Source organism: Panthera tigris, chromosome E1 (assembly GCF_018350195.1).
Source record: "Panthera tigris isolate Pti1 chromosome E1, P.tigris_Pti1_mat1.1, whole genome shotgun sequence".
In the NCBI taxonomy this organism is placed as follows: domain Eukaryota; kingdom Metazoa; phylum Chordata; class Mammalia; order Carnivora; family Felidae; genus Panthera; species Panthera tigris.
Window position 1 is genome coordinate 25,369,720 of NC_056673.1, and position 22,165 is coordinate 25,391,884.

The 22,165-nt window shown below is 36.0% G+C and overlaps 1 protein-coding gene across 12 annotated transcripts in view; it reads left to right on the forward strand.

The window, feature by feature from the left end:
- The window catches only part of BCAS3 (BCAS3 microtubule associated cell migration factor), a 614,170-nt gene that overhangs the window by 25,715 nt on the left and 566,290 nt on the right, over nucleotides 1-22,165 (forward strand). For all 12 annotated transcript variants that reach the window (XM_042966194.1, XM_042966193.1, XM_042966192.1 and 9 more), the window contains one exon: nucleotides 2,326-2,432. In XM_042966194.1, the coding sequence (XP_042822128.1) occupies nucleotides 2,326-2,432 (107 nt within the window). The remainder of the gene's footprint in view (nucleotides 1-2,325; nucleotides 2,433-22,165) is intronic.

A 22,165-nucleotide genomic window follows, 5' to 3' on the forward strand; every position in this document is an offset into this window, starting at 1 on the left:
TATCTGGCTTCTTTTGCTTATTATGTTTGTACGTTCATCAATATTATGATGTATGGCAGTGGTTCAGTACTATTCCATTGTTGCAATATACCCACTGTGCTTTTCCACTTTTGTTTTGATGGACATTTGGATTGATTCCAGCTGTTGGCTCTTTACAAATACTGTTGCTATGGAGGTGCCTGGCTGGCTCGGTTGGTAGAGTGTGTGACTCTTGATCTAGGGGTTGTGAGTTCAAGCCCCACGTTGGGTGTAGAGATTACTAAGAAAAAAATAAATAGGCTTGAAAAAAATTTTTAAAGTTAATGCTGCTATGGATATTCCTGTGCTTGTCTCTTGGCTTCAAGTGAGTGTATATCTGGAGTAGAACTACTTGGTCAAAGGGCATGGTATCTTCAATTTGAGAATATATTGTCAAACTGTTTTCCAAAGTGATTGTACTGTTTTACCTTCACTAGCAGTAAATAAACAATTACTTTATTTCACATCCTGCCCCTTGGTTTTGTCATTGTGGTTTAAAAAAAATTTTTTTTAACGTTTGTTTATTTTTTTGAGAGAGAGGGCGGGGGAGGGGCAGAGAGAGAGGGAGATGCAGAATCTGAAGCAGGCTCTGAGCTGTCAGTACAGAGCCCGATGTGGGGCCCAAACTCATGAACCATGAGATCTGTGAGATCATGACCTGAGCTGACGTTTGGGTGCTTAACCGACTGAGCCACCCAGGGGCCCTTTGTCATTGTGGTTTTAATCAACACTTCCTTAATTACAAATGCGATTGAGCTACTTTTCATATTTATTGATGATGGATTTATTTGAATATCCTTTTTTTGAAGTGTTTTTTCACGTCTCCAGCCTGTTTTTCTAATGACTTTTTCATATTGATTTTTAATTGTTATGTGTATGAGATATGTCCTTGTGGGGTTATATTTGTTACAAGTCTCTTTTCCCCTGCTGTGGCTTGCCTTTTCACTTTTCTGGTAAGGTTGGCTCATGATTAATTGAAATTCTTCATTTTAATGTAATAGATAATGTAGTAGGATTGTGTAATATTTCTTTTTTTTAAAGATTAAAAACTTTTTTTTTTATTTTTGAGAGAGAGAGAGAGTGAGCATGTGTAGGCATGTGTGTGAGAGCAGAAGAGAAGAGAGAGAGGGGGACAGAGTATCTGAACTGGGCTTTGTGCTGACAGTAGAGAGCCTGATGTGAGGGTTGAACTCATGAACTGTGAGCTTATGACCTGAGGCAAAGTTAGATGCTTAACTGACTGAGCCCCTAGGTGCCCCTAGGTGATATTTTGTGTGATATTTCTATAGCAGTGCTGGATTGCCATAGAATGTACTAAGAGAATGGATAGTTGGATTCATCTAGGATTGAGATTTTGTGAGTTGGGCACCATGCAGAGATTCCACAAAAAGAGATTTGAGACTGTAGATTATTGACAGAAGTTACTGAGATAATTGATCCAAGAGTGTAAGATGGAAAGAGAGTCAATATAAGATGATCTATAGAATAGAGAGAAGGTAGGGGTGTCAGTGGACCTGAGGGCCTAATGAAGTCAGAGAATGGATCATAATGGAAGTGGTTGAGCAAACTTGCTGGAAGATAAGGTTGTGATTTAAGAATAGAATGCTTGAATTAGTGTTTTGTGAGGTGCAATAGTTTTGTTCAGGAAGGATATCTTTTGTCATATTGATTTTATAACAGATGCTTAATATTCATTGATGTGAATTGGAAGTTGATTACACAAGTACATATAATTCTCTTGTAGTGGACTCTATGCCTGGTGTTCAGGTATATCAGGATTCACTTCCTATACATGAAGGAATATAACTTGTCTTCCACTGTTAAATTTACAAGTATTAGAAATTCTAGCAGATTACACTTCATATTTATATTTAATTAATTTTAGTAAAATTTTTTATTTTCATGTATCACTTACAGATAGATGGTTTTGTTCCTGGTATTAATATTCCCAAGTTCTCTAATGAGACTTTGGTTTTTAAAACCTTACTTGTGCAGATAATTATAAGTACTGTTAAAAAAAAAATACTAGTTTTCTAATTTCAGCTTCCTGATCCCTGTTCACTTTCTTTTAAATGATGTCTTCCAAATACTTTTTATTGAAAAAATGTTTGTTTATTTATTTTTCTTTTTTTAAAATTTAAACCCAAGCTAGTTAACTTGGATTATATAGTGTAATAATGTTTTCAGGAATAGAATTTAGTGATACATCATTGAAAAACAATTTAAACAACAGTTACACTAATAATATTAAAGAAGAGTAGTTGTTTACTTTTTAATTTGCTTCTTTGTGACTTAATTCTAATGCAGATACATCAAGAAATCTGGAATTTCATGAAATACACAGCACTGGGAATGAGCCGCCTCTGCTGATTATGATCGGCTACAGTGATGGAATGCAAGTCTGGAGCATCCCAGTAAGTATGAAGAAGGTTGAATCCCTAAAATATAATACTTTCCACCATGCTAGCTGATGTGAAATCTGGTGATACTTTCTGTAAGGTCTCATTAACTCTATTAAGTAGTTATTATTATTATTATTATTATTATTATTATTATTTCCCTTCTATTTTCCAGAATGGTAAAAAAGCTTGCAGAAGGCTTTTTCTTTTCTTTTTTCTTTTTAAATTAATTAATTAATTAATCAAAATTTTTTTTGGAGAGAGTGAGAGGGTGCAGATGAGCAAGGGAGGGGATAGAGAGGGAGAGAGAATTCCACGAGGGGCAGAAAGAGAAATGGGGCTCACCCGAAGCGGGACTCGAGCTCACCTGATGTGGGACTCGAACTCATGAACCCTGAGATCATGACCTGGGCTGAAGTCAGATGCTTAACTGACTGAGCCATCCAGGCACCCCTCTTTTCTTTTTTAAATTAGCAGTCATTAAAAATCAATGTTTTGAATCAGTTAAAACATTTATGTGGTACAAAATTCAAGTTACAAAGGGTTAAAAAACCTTTCCACCCTTGTCCCCCATTTCCCCTCGAGGCAACTAGGATTTCTAGTTTCTTATGTATCCTTATGGCTGTATTTTATGCAAATGATAACATAAACAAATCTGTTTCTGCCACCCTGCCCTCTCTAAAAGATGGTAGCATATTATGCAACTTAGTCTATACCTTGCTGTGTTTTACTTTTTTTTTTAATTAAAAAAATTTTTTTTTAATGTTTATTTATTTCTGAGAGAGAGAGAGACAGAGTGCGAGCAGGGGAGGGGCAGAGAGAAAGGGAGACACAGAAGCCAAAGCAGGCTCCAGGCTCTGAACTGTCAGCACAGAGCCGAACGTGGGGCTTGAACCCATGAACTGTGAGATCGTGACCTGAGCCAAAGTCGGACGCTTAACCGACTGAGCCACTCAGGCGCCCCTTTGTTTTACTCTTAATGTCAATATTCAGAGAGCTTCTTCTTTGAAGGTTATAGCTGTGTATAATTCCATTGTTTGGATTTTCTTTAATTTATGTCATTTATTTCCTATATTGAAAAAACTTGAATGTCTTTTTTTTTTCCCTGCTCTTAGCCATAATGATATAATATGTGAATTTGAACAAAGGTTATTTTATGTCTGTGTATCTGTATAAGATAAATCAAAATTTTGATAAATGTTTAAAATTGCCTAATATTGGTCCCAGTTTGCCTGTTAAATCTTACATGTTCCTCTTTGGGATGACGAAAAATAAAATGTCCTAAAAGAGGAAGAGGCTAGGTAGGATCATAGCTGAGTGAACTGTAGTAAAGATTGCATAATTTGGCTTGTACTTACATTCTGGCATGGCCTAAATATCGAATCTCTCCAGTAGATGATAGGGGGAAGGGGAACTTCTGTTGTGTGGTTCTTTTGCAGTTGGAGGCTCAGGGTCAATACAGAGACTTTTAATTTATACCTTTAATAAATTCATTCACCAAATTGTTGTATGTGTGTGTTTCTGCTAAAATTTTTGCCCCCTCTTTTTGGTTCCGTTGGGTAATACCAATTCTTAAAAGATTTATAGGAAAACATAGTTTATTATGTCAAATTTAAAGGAATTTGAGATGTTCTTGAGTACAGAATTTGGCTTCAGTGGCATAAGGATTATTAAGTAATGATCACATTGGACTTCATAATTCTTTAACATTTTTAGTAAAAAATTATTCTTTGATAAATCACGATGAACTTCAGTCTTTCATCTAATCGTATAATTAATTATGTATGGTATTATTATTTAGGGTTTGGGGTTTTATATTTCTTGTTTTTAAAGATTGGCTTTTTTTTTTCCCAGAGGTAGAAGAATCCTGCTGATATGTCATATAATGAGTGTCCTCTTTCTTTTGCCTTTTTTGGATGTGTAGTTGATGTTTTTCATGGGTCTACAATGTTGTTTGTGATTTAAGTATCATGCCAAAGACATGGACAAAGGACTTAAAATTAGGCAGTGTTTTTTGTTTTTTTTCCCCCTTCCAAGAGAAATATTTCTAGGTTTTGTGATCAGAGGAAAAGATTTTGTAAATGTAACTTTTTCTTATTAATAGATACAACATTTTAAACTCTTATGCTGTCTGTTGACAGGCTTGAAGGCAGAGGGGAAGCTAGAGCTTTAACAAGAAGGTTGAGTCTGTGTGATTAGGGGTGTTGACTGGATTGAGCACATTCCTTTGGTGGTACTCAGGCTACCCAGTTGTTTCGGTTATAATTAGAGGTATCACTTTTAATAGTTTTAAAGTTAACTTGTGTTTAGCTGTGAGTAACTTTAAAAGTTTTCTGACTAATTTAAATTACTTCTTTAAAATAGTTCTTATGCCCAGATTGTATTTTGAGACACTTGAATAATCTTTTCTTCATGGAATATTCATTAGCTGGTTGTTTACTCTTGTAGTATTATAGCTCTGTGAGAACTATTTCATGAATTAGGAGGCATTTTGGGAAAATAGGCTCCTTCTGTTGCATTGATTGTGCTCTTACTATGTCCAAAGCATTTTATATACACATGATCTCATCTGTTGTATACTGTGAGGTAGAAGTTGTCGTATTTATAGGTGTTAACATCACACTACGTGTAAGAGGCGGGATTAGAATTCAAACCCAGTTCTATCTGACTTCGTCTTCAAAGCGTATGATCTCAGAGCTGTACTTCATTACTCTCCAAATGTGATAGCAAAAGATATGCCATGCAAGTACACCAGTGTTCATTGTGAAAGGTTATGATATGGCTTCAAATATTCATCTTTTATAGAGTATCATGACTGTTACCCATTACTAACTAACCCCTTCCAAAACTTGTTTATCACTAGTCAGTTATTCAGTAATCACTTAAGTGTTACCATGTGCTAGACAGTGGGGAGCTTTATGTTGGTCAACCCAGGAATAATCCCAGCTCTTAGGGGTCTTTGCAGACCATAAATCATATTTGCTTTTGAGTAAGTGTGAGTGGGCAGAAAGTCAATCCCTGTCCAAACCATAGCTCAGTTTTTGCTTCAAGTTTGTGAACAGGGTTCCCTCGTGTTGATTTTATATAACCTGTGAGTCTCAGATGAAGAAAATAAACATATCCTGGGTAAACATTTAAAAAATTGTTTACAAATTGCACAAATTTGAACAAGGCTTAAATAGTGACTTGACAGACAGTTAAGTGGAGATAGCTCAGAAGCAGAACTGCCCAGAAGTAGTTTCTTGACTGCCTAGTCCCCACCACTTTGTTTACAGGGTGGCTGTAGGAAAACACTGGCTTTCCCAAGCTGTCAGGCCCTTTTTTCAACACATCTGATGTAAGAAAGAATGATTATTTGTTGATGTTTGGATAAACAGGCCCTTTTCCCATTCATGCCTAACAATCTCTTTGCCTCTTTTTGGTAATATAAATACAGGTTCTTGTGCTTAAAATTCTTAATAAAAAAAAAAAAATAAATAAAGGTTGTACATGGACTAAAAGCCAAATAGTTTTATGAGATTTGTTTTAAAAAAAGCAGTTCTATACTTTTCCTTTCATGACTCCTTTAATTTTTTAGCTCTTATCTCAGTATACATTTCAGTTATTTTAATACATCATACTTACATTCGTTATTTTTCTTTTCTCCGAGTCTTATACATAGAGTGATTTCGTGCTGTGAACTATGAGGACTTAAAAGGTGTTCATTTATTCAGCAAAGGCCTGGGATAAAATAATGTATTTTGAACAAAACAGACGTGGTGTTTGCTCTAATGGAGCTAGTAGGGGAGGTGAATTTAAATAAAAATCAATTAATATACAACTTAAATTGAAATTCAAGGAAAAGAATAAGAGATTATAGTAAGAAAGTGGCCTAGAAGTTAGGATTTAGCCAGGGAATGCTTGAAACGGCAAACAGTAAAGTCTGTGGCTCTGAGGTGGAAATGTTCTTTCCTGTATGGTTGGACATTGATTTAGATTTTTTAAGTTTTTGTCTTCTTAAAGAATATTGAGACAAATATCTTTATGATCATGTAATTTGGAGAGATCAATGAAAGTAGATACACCAAGGCTCTTGATAGATTTTCCAGATTGCATTCTTGTAAAGCCATTTGTACTTACCCCATTCATTTATTAATTCACTTACTCAGCAAAGATTTATTGATTTTTGTTTATGAGCCAGACCCTGTTCAAGGTGCTGGGAAAACAACAATGAACAAAACAAAATCATTCTTCGTGTGGTAGGGAGGAAGATGATAATAAACAAACATCTAGTATACTAGATGATGGTAAGTGTTAGGATGGGGTGGTTGATGTTGCTGTGGGTTGTTGTATTATACAGGGTGGCCTGGGGAAGTCTCTCTCAAAGATCCTTTGAGCAAAAGTGTGGAAGAGTGATCCTTATGGGTATTTGAAGGAGGAACATTCAAAGCCAGTACTCTGTGGTAGGACTTTGTTTCCTGTGTTCAAGAACAGCAAGGAGGCAGTTTAGCTGGAGGTGGGTGGGCAAGGTGAAGAATGCTTGGAGATGATGCCTGAGAAGTGGTTGTGGGCTAGAGCTTTGTCAACTACAGACTTCACAAATTTCAAATGTAGAGCAAAGTTGTGACAATTTTATGGTGAAAGCATGTATATCTACACCTAGATTTGAATCATTAAAATTTTACTATACTTCCTTTATTTCATATCCATCTTGTTCAATGCATTTCAAAATAAATTGTAGACTTCAGTATACTTTACCCTATTTTTTCGTGCTATCATTAATTAGAGTTCAATATTTGATTAATTTTTGTTGGATAAACTCTACAGCCATTAAATACACAATTCTTAATACGTCAAGTTATTGAGCTTTGATAAATGCATACACCTAGGTAACCCAGATCTCTGTCAAGATACAGAACATGTTTATCACTGAAGAAATTTCCTTCATGTCTATTCCTAGTTAATTTTCTTCCATCCCATTCAGAAGCAACCACTGTTCTCATTTTTTCCCTCACTATAGATTAGTGTTGCCTGTTTTATAACTTCCTGTGCTATTATACTATATGCACTTTTTCTTTTTTTTTTTTTTTTGTGGAAGGCTTCCTTCACTCAGCATGTTTATGAGATTCACCCATGATGTTTATTCCTTTTTATTGCCAAATAATACTCCAACTTATGAATATACCATAGTTTATCCCTTCTTTTAGTGATGGATAGCTGGGCTATTTGTAGCTTTTGCCTTTTCTGACTAAAGCTGCTGTGAAGATCTTCTGTAAGTCTTTTTGTTAAGTGTGTGTTCATTTCTCTTAGGTAAATGCCTACAAGTGGAATTGTAGCTTCATAGGGTAGGAATGTGGTCAGTTTTATAACAGACTCCAAACCTTTTTGTACCATCTTATATTTCCCCCAGCCGTGTAGGAGTTGTTCCATTAACCTCATCAACATTTGGTGTTGTCCATCTTTTTAATTTTAGCTATTCTTATGGGTGGCACCTTGTGGACTAATAATGTTGGACTACTTTTTCATATATTGTTGGCCATTTGAGTATCTTTTAGGAATATCTTTTAGGATTTTTTTTGCCCACTAAAAAAATGAGTTGTGGAAGTCATTTGAGGATTTTGAACAGATGTAGACAGCGATGCCTCTTACAAAATAGTAAAGGTATGATAAAGAGCAAATATGGGTGGAAAGATAGTGAGTTCAGTTTTCAGTTAGTGGAGGATGAACTGGTAGTGCTGGTCCATGAACTGGTAATAGTGAAGTATTTGTTACTGTATGCAACAAAATAAGTACAGAAAATGAGAGTAAGCTTTTAGACATCCATAGCTGTTTGCTAGTTGCACATCATCTAAATATGTGTTTGTCATTTACAGAAGTATCTGTTTGTGCCAGAATGGAAATTAAAAAATAAATAATTGGTCATTTATAACATGGTTTGACAAATACTATCAACAGGGCATCCAGGTGAAGGAGGAGTTTATGATAGTGTCTATGTTTTAGACGTTGTGTAGTCATGTTATTTTATTTAACACAGACAACTCTCACTTCTATGATTATTAACATTCATTTTAGTGGTTATATGCACTCTGGACATGGGATGAGATATAGAAGTTTCAGGGAAGAAATCTGAACTGCAAGATGAGAACTTGGATTTATTAAATCTTTCAGCCAGTGTGAACTCATTAAAAATCCTTGAGTAACAGAGATACATTGCAAAATCCATACTTAATAAAGATTTATTTTGCAGTGACAGTGGCATGAATAGAGAATAGGGAGAAAAGAAGAGGTTATAAGGCTACTTAGGAATCAGTTTCAACATTGTCCAATATGAGGTTGAGAACCTTGAACAAAGTTTGTTTTTGTGGTATCTGATAAGATATTAAGAGGAGAAGAAAGAGTCAAAGTTGTTCCCAAGGTATTGACCTGGGGCTGGTGCTACCTGGTATGTAAGATAGCTAGTTTTAGAAGAAGTAGAATTTATTATTAGACTTATACTTACATTATGTTAAAAATTATATGAGGCAAAAATTGTATTGCATAGTGTAAGTAATAGAGGTCTCACTTAAAATTTTCAGTGGATAAGAAACCCAAGATATACCATTATAAAAGTCCTGATAGTTTTCCCTACTTTTTATGTTGTCTATTTTTTTATTTATTTAAAGATTTAATTTAATTTTAATTTTAATTATTTTATTTTTATTTTTTATTAAATTAAAAAAAGTCTTTATTTTTGAGACAGAGAGAGAGAGATAGACAGACAGACAGACACACAGCATGAGCAGGAGAGGGGCAGAGGCAGAGGGAGGCACAAAATTTGAAGCAGGCTCCAGGCTCTGAGCTGTCAGCACAGAGCCTGATGTGGGGCTTGAACTCACAAACCTTGAGATCATGACCCAAGCCAAAGTTGGACGCTTAAACAACTAAGCCACCCAGGAGCCCCTTAGTTTAGTTTTTAATTTAATTTAATTTAATTTAATTTAATTTAATTAATTTAATTTAAATAATTTATTTTTTAAATTTACATCCAAGTTAGCATATACTGCAACAATGATTTCAGGAGTAGATTCCTTAATGCCCCTTATCCATTTAGCCCATCCCTCCTCCCACAACCCCTCCAGTAACCCTCTGTATGTTCTCCATATTTAAGAGTCTCCTATGTTTTGTCCCCCTCCTTATTTTTATATTATTTTTGCTTCCCTTCCCTTGTGTTCATCTGTACTGTGTCTTAAAGTCCTCATATGAGTGAAGTCGTATGATATTTGTCTTTCTCTGACTCATTTCGCTTAGCATAATACCCTCTAGTTCCATACATGTAGTTGCAAATGGCAAGATTTCATTCTTTTTGATTGCCGAGTAATATTCCATTGTATACATGTACCACATTTTCTTTATCCATTCATCCATCGTTGGACATTTGGGCTCTTTCCATACTTTGGCTATTGTTGATGGTTCTGCTATAAACATTGGGATGCATGTGTCTCTTCAAAACAGCCTACCTGTATCCCTTGGATAAAGACCTAGTTGTGCAATTGCTGGGTTGTAGGGAAGTTCTATTTTTAATTTTTGAAGGAACCTCCATACTGTTTTCGAGAGTGGCTGCACCAGTTTGCATTCCCACCAACAATGCAAAAGAGATCCTCTTTCTCTGCATCCTCGTCACCATCTCACAACTAGTATGGAGGTTCCTCCAAAAATTAAAAATAAAACTACCCTACAACCCAGCAATTGCACTACCAGGTATTTTTCCAAGGGATACAAGTATGCTGTTTCGAAGCGACACATGCACCCACATCCTTGCCAACATCTGTTGTTGCCTGAGTTGTTAATGTTAGCCATTCTGACAGGTGTGAGGTGGTATCTCATGGTGGTTTTGATTTGTATTTCCCTGATGATGAGTGATGTGGAGCATTTTTTCATGTGTCGGTTGGCCATCTGGATGTCTTCTTTGGAGAAGTGTCTATTCATGTCTTTTACCCATTTCTTCACTGGATTGTTTGTTTTTTGGGTGTTGAGTTTGATAAGTTCTTTATAGATTTTGGATACTAACCCTTTTCTGATATGTCATTTGCAAATATCTTCTCCCATTCTGTCGGTTGCCTTTTAGTTTTTAGTTTCAGTTTTAGTTTTGCTGATTGTTTCCTTCACTGTGCAGAAGCTTTTTATTTTGATGAGGTCCCAGTGGTTCATTTTTGCTTTTGTTTCCCTTGCCTCTGGAGACGTGTTGAGTAAGAAGTTGCTGTGGCCAAGATCAAAGAGGTTTTGCCTGCTTTCTTCTTGAGGATTTTGATGGCTTCCTGTCTTACGTTGAGGTCTTTCATCCATTTTGAGTTTCTTTTTGTGTATGGTGTAAGAAAGTGGTCCAGGTTCATTTTTCTGCACATCGCTGTCCAGTATTCCCAGTACCACTTGCTGAAGAGACTGTGTTTATTCCATTGGATATTCTTTCCTGCTTTGTCAAAGATTAGTTGGCCATACATTTGTGGGTCCATTTCTGGGTTCTCTATTCTGTTCCATTGATCTGAGTGTCTGTTTTCTTGCCATTATTTTTAATTTTAGAGAGAGAGAGAGAGAGAGAGAGAGAATGAGAATCCTAAACAGGCTCCATGTTCAGCATAGAGCCCGACATGGGGCTCGATCCTACAACCCTGGGATCATGACCTGAGCTGAAATCAAGAGTCAGATGTTCAACTCACTGAGCCACCCAACTGCCCTTTAAGATTTTATTTTTTAATTTTTCAATGTTTATTTATTTTTGAGAGAGAGCGAGAGACAGTGTATGTGTGTGTGTGTGTGTGTGTGTGTGTGTGTGAGTGAATGGGGGTGGGGGGAGCAGAGAGAGACAGAGACACAGAATCCAAAGCAGGCTCCAGGCTCTGAGCTGTCAGCACAGAGCCCGATGTGGGGCTCAAACTCATGAACTATGAGATCATGACCTGAGCCCAAGTCAGACGTTCAACTGACGGAGCCACCCAGGCACCCCAAGATTTTTTTTTTTAAGTAACCTTCACACCCAACGTGGGGCTCGAACCCTGAGATCAACAGTTGCATGCTCCACTGACCAAGCCCATCAGGTGCTCTTTCTGGTGTCTGTTTAAGTGGCTACTTAGTTTTTTCATTCTCTTTTGAAATTCTTAATGTCTTAAAAAAATTTTTTTTAATGTTTATTTTTGAGCGAGAGAGACAGAGAGAGGGAGGGAGGGAGGGGGAGGGGCAGAGACAAAGAATCTGAAGCAGGCTCCAGGCTCTGAACTGTCAGCACAGAGCCTGATGCAGGGCTTGAACTCATAAACCACAAGATCATGACCTGAGCTGAAGTTGGACGCTTAACCTACTGAGCCACCTAGGTGCCCCTGAAATTCTTAATATCTTAAAAAATCTTGAAAATATATTCATTACAGTACCTAGAAGATGACGGTTGCATTGCATGAAACGGTATTTTTTCTTTCTTTTTTTTTCCAAAGGTTTTTTTAATGTTTCATGTTTTTATTTAAATTCTAGTTAATTAACACACAGTATAATAGTTTCAGGAGTAGAGTTTAGTGATTTTTCACTTACATATTACACCCAGTGCTCATCACAACAAGTGCCCTCCTTAATACCCTTAATCACCTTAATACCTCCTTAATCACCCTTTTAGCCTAAATCCCCCCCCCCCCTACCTCCCCTCCAGCTCCAAGAAAGCACTCCAAATGTTAACTTACTGAACCTAAGGTTCATGTGGAGTGCCTTCTTGGAGCTTTGAATGTACTTCAAAGATGTGACACTAGGTGTCACTAACACATTGCGGTAAGAAAAGTGCAGCTGTTCTCTTGAAAGGAAATATTTCCCCTAGCTTTTAGCGTATGTAGCTTTTACACTAAAGCTTTAGAGAAACATGCAAGGGCATATTTGAGGTAAATACCAATTAGTATTTTATTTATTAGAAGTTGGGTGCCAGTAGACCTTGCCATGTCACGATTGCTAGCCAGGAACAATTTTTATGAGTTTCACTTGGGAGCAATATAAAGTCTATGATTTGGGTATCTGGCAAACAGAGGAAATTTGAATATGGACCTGAATCAAAAAATTGTGCTCATTGAAAATAGGTCCTTATTTTGTTTGGTCTAGTCTCTTGTTTACTGGGAAGAGAAGTAAAGGATGGCTCTTTAGTCATCTGCAGTGGAATAGCATTGATTGTCCTGGAATGAATGGAAGCAAAAATGAAGAATGATGTTGCAACAACTTCTAGAATCCACCTGTATTAACAGAGAAAAATACTTTTGCTTAGAGTGTTTCTTACAGTGTCACTTTAGAAAAGTCTTACATCTGAAGTTTAATTTTTCCTTGTGTTTTAATAGTGGCTTTATGTTACTTTTGTTGATTTAATATATGCACTCTACTTTGAGTTTGAAATTTATTACCACAAATTGGAATCTTGTTTGAAATATTTTTGATGTTTTTCTGTTCTAAAGCAGAAAGTATTCTTTGGACACAGACTTATGAGTGTGTGGAACGCAATTTTTTTCTTTTGTTATAAATCCTCTTGTTTTAAATTTTATTGAATATATTAAATACAGTAAAGTACACAGGTCTTAAGTGTGCAGACTGAATTGTTATATATGTATATAACCTTCTGTAGATCACTCAGAATAAGATATAGAACATTTGCAGCAACTCCGAAGAATTCCACTTCCCTGTTAATATTGTCCTCCTTATACCTCCAAATAACCAATATGCTGACTTCTGCCAGAGATTAGTTTTTCTGTTTTTGAACTTCATAAAAAGTATCGTAGATACCTGTGCTCTTTTATGTTTGGCTTCTTTCTCTTTTAACAGTATGACTATGAGATTCTTTCTTGTTCTTGTGTGTAGCAGTAATCTGTTCTTATTTTTTTTCTGTGTAGTATTTTATCATGAATACAACACATTTAAAGAAGTCCACTATATAGCCAATAGACATTTTTGGTTGTTTCCAGTTTTTGAGCATTATAAATAAAACTTCTCTGAATGTTATTTTATATGGTTGTTGGTGGACATATACTGTATCCATTTCTCTTGGACATATAGACCTAGAGTAGATTTGCTGTGTTATAGCGTATATGTATGTTTAACGTTAGTTCATATAACCAGTTTTCCAAAGTAGTTTTACCAATATGTATGCCCACTAGCAATGTATGAAAGTTTCATTTGCTCCATATTTCTCATTGGTTTTTGGTATTGTTAGCTTTAAAAATTTTTACCATTCTGGTAGGTGTGTACTAGTATCTCATTGTGGAGTTTGAAAGATGCTTTTTATTTTGCAATAATTTTAAACTTCCAGAAAATTTTATAATTAGTACAAGGAGCTCCTTGATTTACCCAAATTTACCGGTTATGGACATTTTGCCTCACTGGCTATATCATTCTCTCAGTTTTTTTATTTGTGCAGATTTTTTTCTGAATGGTTAATAAGTAGGAGAAATAATGTACCCCTTTTCTGTAAATAATTCAGTATATATTGCTAAGAATAAGGCACATTATCTTATACAACTATAGCACTATCAAAACCAGGACATTTACATTTGATACAATACTGTTATGTAATCCACAATCCATTTTCTGATTTCATCATTTGTCCCAATAGTCTCCTTTATAGGTATTCTGACATTTTCACTTTTTTTTATGATTTTACTTTTTAAAAAATTTTAAAATTATTTATTTATTTATTTATTTATTTATTTATTTCCAAGTTAGTTAGCATATAGTGCAATAATGATTTCGGGAGTAGATTCTAGTGATTCATCCCCTATGTATAACACCCAGTGCTTATCCCAATAAGTGTCTTCCTTAATGCCCCTTACCCATTTAGCCCATCCCCCCACTCACAGCCCCTCCAGCAACCCTCCGTTTGTTCTCTGTATTTAAGAGTCTCTTATGTTTTGTCCCCCTCCTTGTTTTTATATTATTTTTGCTTTCCTTCCCTTACGTTCATCTGTTTTGTATCCTAAATTCTGCATATGAGTGAAGTCACATGATATTTGTCTTTCTCTGACTAATTTCATTTAGCATAGTGTGTTCTAGTTCCATCCACGTAGTTGCAAATGGCAAAATTTCATTCTTTTTGATTGCCAAGTAGTACTTGGCTGTATAGATATACCACCTCTTCTTTATCCGTTCTTCTGTTGATGGACACTTGGGCTCTTTCCATACTTTGGCTATTGTTGATAGTGCTGCTGTAAAACATCGGGGTGCATGTGTCCCTTCAAAACAGCACACCTGTATCCCTTGGATAAAGACCTAGTTGTGCAATTGCTGGGGTCATAGGATAGTTCTATTTTTAATTTTTTGAGGAACCTCCATACTGTTTTCCAGAGTGGCTGCACCAGCTTGCATTTCCACCAGCAGTGCAAAAGAGATCCTCTTTCTCCGCATCCTCACCAACATCTGTTGTTGCCTGAGTTGTTAATGTTAGCCATTCTGACAGGTGTGAGGTGGTATCTCATGGTGGTTTTGATTTGTATTTCCCTGATGATGAATGATGTGGAGCATATTTCCATATGTCTGTCAGCCATGTGGATATCTTCTTTATTAAAAAAAAATTTTTTTTTTAACGTTTATTTATTTTTGAGACAGAGAGAGACAGAGCATGAACGGGGGAGGGTCAGAGAGAGAGGGAGACACAGAATCTGAAACAGGCTCCAGGCTCTGAGCAGTCAGCACAGAGCCTGACACGGGGCTCGAACTCACGGACTGCGAGATTGTGACCTGAGCCGAATTCGGACGCTTAACCGACTGAGCCACCCAGGCGCCCCTGTGGATATCTTCTTTAGAAAAGTGTCTATTCATGTCTTTTGCTCATTTCTTCACTGGATTGTTTGTTTTTTGGGTCTTGAGTTTAATAAGTTCTTTATAGAGGCATACAGTATGTACTCCTTTGTGTCATTTTTTGTTTAGTGTATTTTTTAGATTCATCCATGTTGTATGTTGTCATGGTTTGTGTTTTTTATTTTATTACTTTGATCATGTTTTCATGGTCTTTATATATCTGGTACCAAGTACATTGTCTGGCAGTTAGTTGGATATATATATATATATATATATATATATATATATATATAGATATATATATATATGTTTATATATATACATTTATGTATGTATGTGTACATGTAGACGTATATATGTGTGTATATGTTTAGTAAATGTATTTCAAGATTTCAATATTTTGCTCAGTATTTTCATCTAAGAGTGCTAGAGAGTCAATTTTAGAAAGATACAAACTAAAGTTCATAATCGTTTGCTATTGGCTTACATCCCATTCCATTCCCAGTCTGTCCCTTCTTCCTAAAATCTCTATGTTTATTAATTAATAGCATCATACTTTTTCCATTTAGCCACATTGAAGCCTAGGGTCTATGCCACGTATTAGGAGATACAAATATCACTAAGACCTGAGTCCTGAGCAGATCACATTCTACATATGTGAGGTGTCACTACATAATTGCAGTCTGTGTCAGTGCTTCCCAGATGGGAGTGCTTTTGCCCGCAAGGAAACATTTGCCATGTTTGCGGACATTTTTTATTGTCACGATTGGGAGTTGCTACTGGCATCTCGTAGATGAAAGCCAGAGATGCTACAAAGCTTCCTACAATGTTTAGGACATTTTTGCTCAACAAAGCATTGTCCATTCCAAAATGTCAGTAGGGCTGAAGTTGAGAAACCCTGGCCTGTGAAATTCATGTTCCAGTGGAGGAACGAATGGAGCACCGCAGAGCACTGAGTAGTGAGGAGATGCCTGGGGGAGTTTTGACACTTGCGCTGCCTAGTGAAATTTCATAATGTTAATATAAATAATAGCATCTGTAATTTGAATAATCAGAATATACCACACCATCATATTAGGTGCATCACCTATTATTCTCTATTATCCTGTCAATTTTACTATTTTTTTTTTAAGATTTTTTATTTTTGAGTACTCTCTATACCCAACATCAGGCTTGAACTCACAACCCTGACATAAAGAATTGCACACTCAAGATGCACACAAGAATCTTTGATTTAAGCCAGGCAGGCACCCCTTAGTTTCACTATTTAGTGTCATTCTCATTTTGTAGATAAAAAATTAAAGCTCATATTTAACCCTTAAAATGCACAGCCTCCCCACTATCAACATTCCACATCAGTAGTCCCTTTTATCTGTGGTTTTGCTTTCCACGATTTCCGTTACCCACAGTCAGCTGTGGTCTGGAAGCAAATGATCCTGCATCTGTTGTATTGCCATAAGGTGAATAGTAGTCTAATACTACGTCACATGCCTGCATCATTCATCTCACTTCATCTCATCACGTAGGCATTTTATCATCTGACATCACCACAAAGAGAGTAAATACAGTACATTATGTTTTGAGAGAGAGACATTCATATAACTTCTCTTATAGTATATTGTTATAATTGTCTTATTTCATTGTTGTTGTTAATCTCTTACTGTGCCTAATTTATAAATGAAACTTCACCATGATATATACATATAGGAAAATGTATTTATAGGATTTCTTACTATCCACAGTTTCAGGCATCCCCTGGAGGTCTTAGAATGTATCGCTCATAGATAAAGGGGGACTACTGTATAGTTTTGCCTTTCCATAATGTCATATAGTTGGAATCATACAGCATGTAGCTGTTTCAGATTGGCTTCTTTCACTTAGTAATACACATTTAAGTTATGCCCAAGTCTTTTCATGGCTTGGTAGCTCATTTCTTTTTAGCACTAAATAATATTACATTGTCTGGATGTACCATAATTTATTTATGGTAGATATCTTTAAAAAATTCAGATATAGCATATATACTCTAAAAAGTACAAACCTTGGGGCGCCTGGGTGGCGCAGTCGGTTAAGCGTCCGACTTCAGCCAGGTCACGATCTCGCGGTCTGTGAGTTCGAGCCCCGCGTCGGGCTCTGGGCTGATGGCTCAGAGCCTGGAGCCTGCTTCCGATTCTGTGTCTCCCTCTCTCTCTGCCCCTCCCCCGTTCATGCTCTGTCTCTCTCTGTCCCAAAAATAAATTAAAAAAAAAAAAATACAAACCTCAAGTCTGTAGTTTGAAGACTCTTTGTGTGTATATGTGATTATGTAAATGTGTATGTTTGTACCCATATGTAAATAAGTGAAAGTAACATTGAGAACAAAATGTAGAGCATTTTTCTTACTTATGTAGTTCCTCAGCCAATATTTCCCTTCCCCTCAGGTAAGATGATAACTATTCTGACCACAGATCTGTATTGAACGTCATATAAATAGAGGCACACAGTATGTACTCCTTTGTGTCTTTTTTTGTTCAGTGTATTTTTTAGATCCATCCATGTTGTTGCATGTTGTCATGGTTTGTATTTTTGATTTTTGATTTTATTACTGTGTTATATCCCACTGATTAGATATACCAATTGTTTAGCTATTATCCTTTTGGGATGGGCATATATGTTTCTATAATGAATATAGCTCCTATGAACATAATTGTAGATTTATGTGCTCTATTTTTGAGTATGTACTTAGGAGCAGCATTGCTGGGCCACAGGTCAGGCATATATTTAACTTGATTAGAAATTGCCTACAGGTTTTTCAAAGATGTTGAACCATGATACACTTTCACCTGCAATATCTGAGAGTTGTAGTTGCTCTGCTTCCTGCTACCATTGATGTTGTCATTCATTTTTTAAATCATCTTGTCAGTCTTACAAGCTCATAAGGTATCTATTTTACAGAAGAACAATCTTAGGCTTCTATTTAATATAATGTTTCTTTTTGGTTAGATATCTATGCAAAACTGTCTTCAGCCAACAGATTGTATCAGGATACATTTACAATACCAATCAAATATGACAAACTCAGTCTTTAAAAAAATTTTTTTTAAACATTTATTTATTACTGAGAGACAGAGCGACACAGAGCATGAGCAGGAGAGGGGTAGAGAGAGGGGGAGACACAGAATCTGAAGCAGGCTCCAGGCTCTGAGCTGTTAGCACAGCGCCTGACACGGAGCTCGAACTCACGATCTATGAGATCATGACCTGAGCTGAAGTCAGTTGCCTAACCAACTGAGCCACCCAGGTGCCCCCAAACTCAGTCTTTTAGAAGTAGAAAGAGGCTGTAATCCAAAATTGGCTTATCTGTAGCACTGTTTTCTCTCTTTCCAATTGGACATGTATTCTGCACAAAATAAAGTAACAAGTTAAAGGGAATCCAGTTTGTGTGTCTGAGTGATGATGAAGTGTTTATGACAGCTGCTAGGCTGACACTCTCTGTAATGGTGTTACATTGACTTCTGAACACCTTCCAGGCTGCTTCCAGCCATATGTGTCTGTGTAGTCTGAGTGGTTTTACATTAACATCTACCCTGAGTAAGATCTTTTGACTACAAAAGTGTTACTTTCAAATGGAAGATACCATTAGGGCTGCTTCAAAGCTCGGAATGGTATTTGGATTGGTGGTGCTGAAATAATGGCTGGGGTTTTGAAGTGTAAGGTCTAAATCTGTGTTGCATAACCAAAGGAACGTGTGAGTTTAAACTGCTTTTCTTTGATCTTCCTTTCAAAAATCAGACTGGAGGGGAAAGGTTAAAGTCGCCTTAAAGTACTCCTCTGTGTGTGCAAAAATTTGGAAGTATGAAAATATGATTACAAGTTCCATTCATTATTTGTGTTCTGTGGTTTTCATATTGTTCTTGCAACTCACTTCCTTCTTGCTCAAGTTTTGTATTTTGAATTTCGTGTCAAGACCAAAATATAGACTCAATTGCTCTCTGCTTTATGTGGTTAGCAAGTATCTGCTCTATAAGTTGTTAGTCCTCAAAAATATGTGTTTTAGGTGGTTTTTGTGGTTTGCATTTTTTTTTTTTTTGATGGCATACACAGTAGGTTACAGAGATACTGACACTCTGACATTAACTGAATCATTTGTGGTTAGTTAGGCAAAAATAAAACAAAAATGTTATCCCTGTCTTCCTCCTAATTTTAAGAGCTTTCCAAAGCTCTTACTATTAGGAATCCTTTCTTCAAACTGTGCTGTCTTAAGTTTTTGAAATTGTTGGAACAGAGTTGTAAAACATAAAATAACGCCCTGGCAGTGACTTGTTGGAGAAAAAAGGCTTGAGGTTAAAAACTGTTTTGAATACAGTATACTAACAGGAGATTTTGATGCCTCTTTGGTCTGGTCATGTTTGGAGAATATTGTTTTTTGTTTCCTTACATCTAAAATGAAAATATATCATCCAATTGGCTCATGGGGTGATTCTAGAGAGAGACTATCAGCTCTCATTAGAGATTGCTTTGTAGTTATAATAGTTACTCATGTAGCTAGTGGAGTCATTTTTTTGCTAATTAATCGAATACCATGGTATAACGTCATACTTCTCACTCCTTTCCCTATATTTCTTTGTATTTTTGCTTTTCCTCCCAATTAAAAACTTGTTGTGACTTCTGAAGTTAAAAAAAAAGTCATTAAATGTTCATTTTTTTAAAGAACTTCATCGTCAGTTCAGTTGTGTGGTCTGTATGATTACCACATGTGAAGTAGTTAACAAAGTGATAACTATACACTTGTACATTTAAATAGGCGAAGTGAGTTCCTTCTGTTGCTTTAAGAACTGAATTCTCTTAGTATAAGACCTCATCACCTCTTCATTCTCACTCTCTGTATTTTTGGGAGGGGTATCAGGAAAGGTTAAAATTTATTTGTGGAATTTCCACATTTTTCCATGCCTATATATGTAAATAAAAGTTAATAGACATTATTTTTTTGACCAATTATAGGTCTACCTAAAAATTGAGTAGAAAGTACAGAGAGTTCTCATGTATCCCCTCACCACCGTATTTGCCCCTGTTTAACATCTTGCATTAGTGAGGTACATTTGTTAAAATTAATGAACCAATATTGATATAAGTTATTAATAACTTTAAGTCTATAGTTTACATTTTCTCCTTAATTAAAAAACTTTTATTTGGTGTTACCTTTAAGGAAATGATGCTCTTTTTTTTAAGGAACTTCATTTCAGTTGTATCTGTGTGGTTAGTACATGTGGCATATTTAGAAAGATTGATAACTATTTGCATATTTAAATGTGCTGTTTTTAAAACATCATAGTTGGTAAGAAAACCTGTTGCAGGTAAAAACATCATATAAACACATAAAGATTGGAATGAGTGTAGGGTATTTGCTAGAGAGGGTGGAGACTGCCTTGTAAGAACTGTTGCACAGATGATGTGCTGCTTTCCACCTTGGTAATAGCCCTTTTACTGAGAGCTGTAAAACATAGGAAGTAATATACTGGTGGCTTCAAGAATGAGATGTACCAAATGTGTTTTATTGTATGGTATTATAACACATTTTCAGACATTAAATATTAATAACTTGCTTTGAGAACAGTGGGGCAAAGTCAGATTTATGCTAAATACCATTAAGATTGAATAATGAGGCTGATATAGACCCAGTCATTTATTCATCCATTTATTCAACAAGCATCTTTTTGATTTAACTGTCTTTTATGTTACATATTTTAGATATGCAATTTAATCATTACAGTTGCCTTCTTAGATATATCATCACCTCTATTTTATTTTTTGAGAGAGAGTGAGAGCAGGGGAGGGGCAGAGAGAAAGGGGACAGAGGATCTGAATTGGGCTCTGTGCTGACAGCTCAGAGCCTGGAGCCTGCTTCAGATTCTGTGTCTCCCTCTCTCTCTTTACCCCTCCCCCACTCGTGCTCTGTCTGTCTCTCTCTCTCTCTTTCTCTCTCTCTCTCAAATTATTATAGTTAATAAACACAAGTCCAGTTTGTTGGAATATTTGATGTGGTTGATGTGTGATATTTGCAACCTATGATCCTGGCATATTGTTGTATGTACTTGCCATTGTACTTGTCATTGTTGTACTTTCCCTTGATTTTGGGAAAAGAATAAAACTTCCAGGGTCCCACCTGTGGGCTGCTTTTACTCTGTCAGACTTTCCACGTGGAACCGGAGCCATTACTGGTGTGGAGAACTCTGACATGAAAGATATTTTTGATTGAAAGTCTGCATGTGCATGAGATAAACATGGGGAATTTTTTTCTTTTGTCTTTCATGTCTGGTGTCTTGGTTTTCAATTCATATTTCTAGCCTGGAAATCATCTGCTATATATGCTGTACCCATTTTGAAAAAAAATAGGCAAATTAATACTTCTTTTTAATTTTTTTTATTTTAAAGATGAAAACTTGTTAAAGTATCAAGAAAAAGAACTACTAGTCATTATCTTTTGTTTGAGCTGTTTGAGTTCCAGGGAAAGTATAGTAATTTTTGTGTGTTTCCTATCTTTAACAGAGACGGAATTTTCTTTGAATGTTAGTATGAATTTTTACAAATCATATTTTTCACTTCAAGAGATGGATATCATGTCGCTATAACCAAGCCATTGTACCTTGTTGAAGGGAGGGTTGCTTATTTATTACTGGATTTGGAATTAAGATATGAATTTGATTAGTTACAAAGAGTTCTACCTTTTTCTTGAAATGAGTTTTTGAGTCTCATTCATATTCTGAACTATTCATCATATATACATGTGGTAATCAAGGGTCCTTCAGGACAAAAGTCTTACATCATTTTCCCTGATGGCAGTCCACTACAATGAAGACTATTTATATAGTTAGTTTGAGGCAGCATTACTTTTCAGAGGATACTGACCTGCATTTCATTCGCTGTGCACAATAGATTTAAATCCATAATGTCTTAGAATCAGGGAACTGTAGTGGGCAAGAGACTTTAACAGTCATTCATGGAATAGT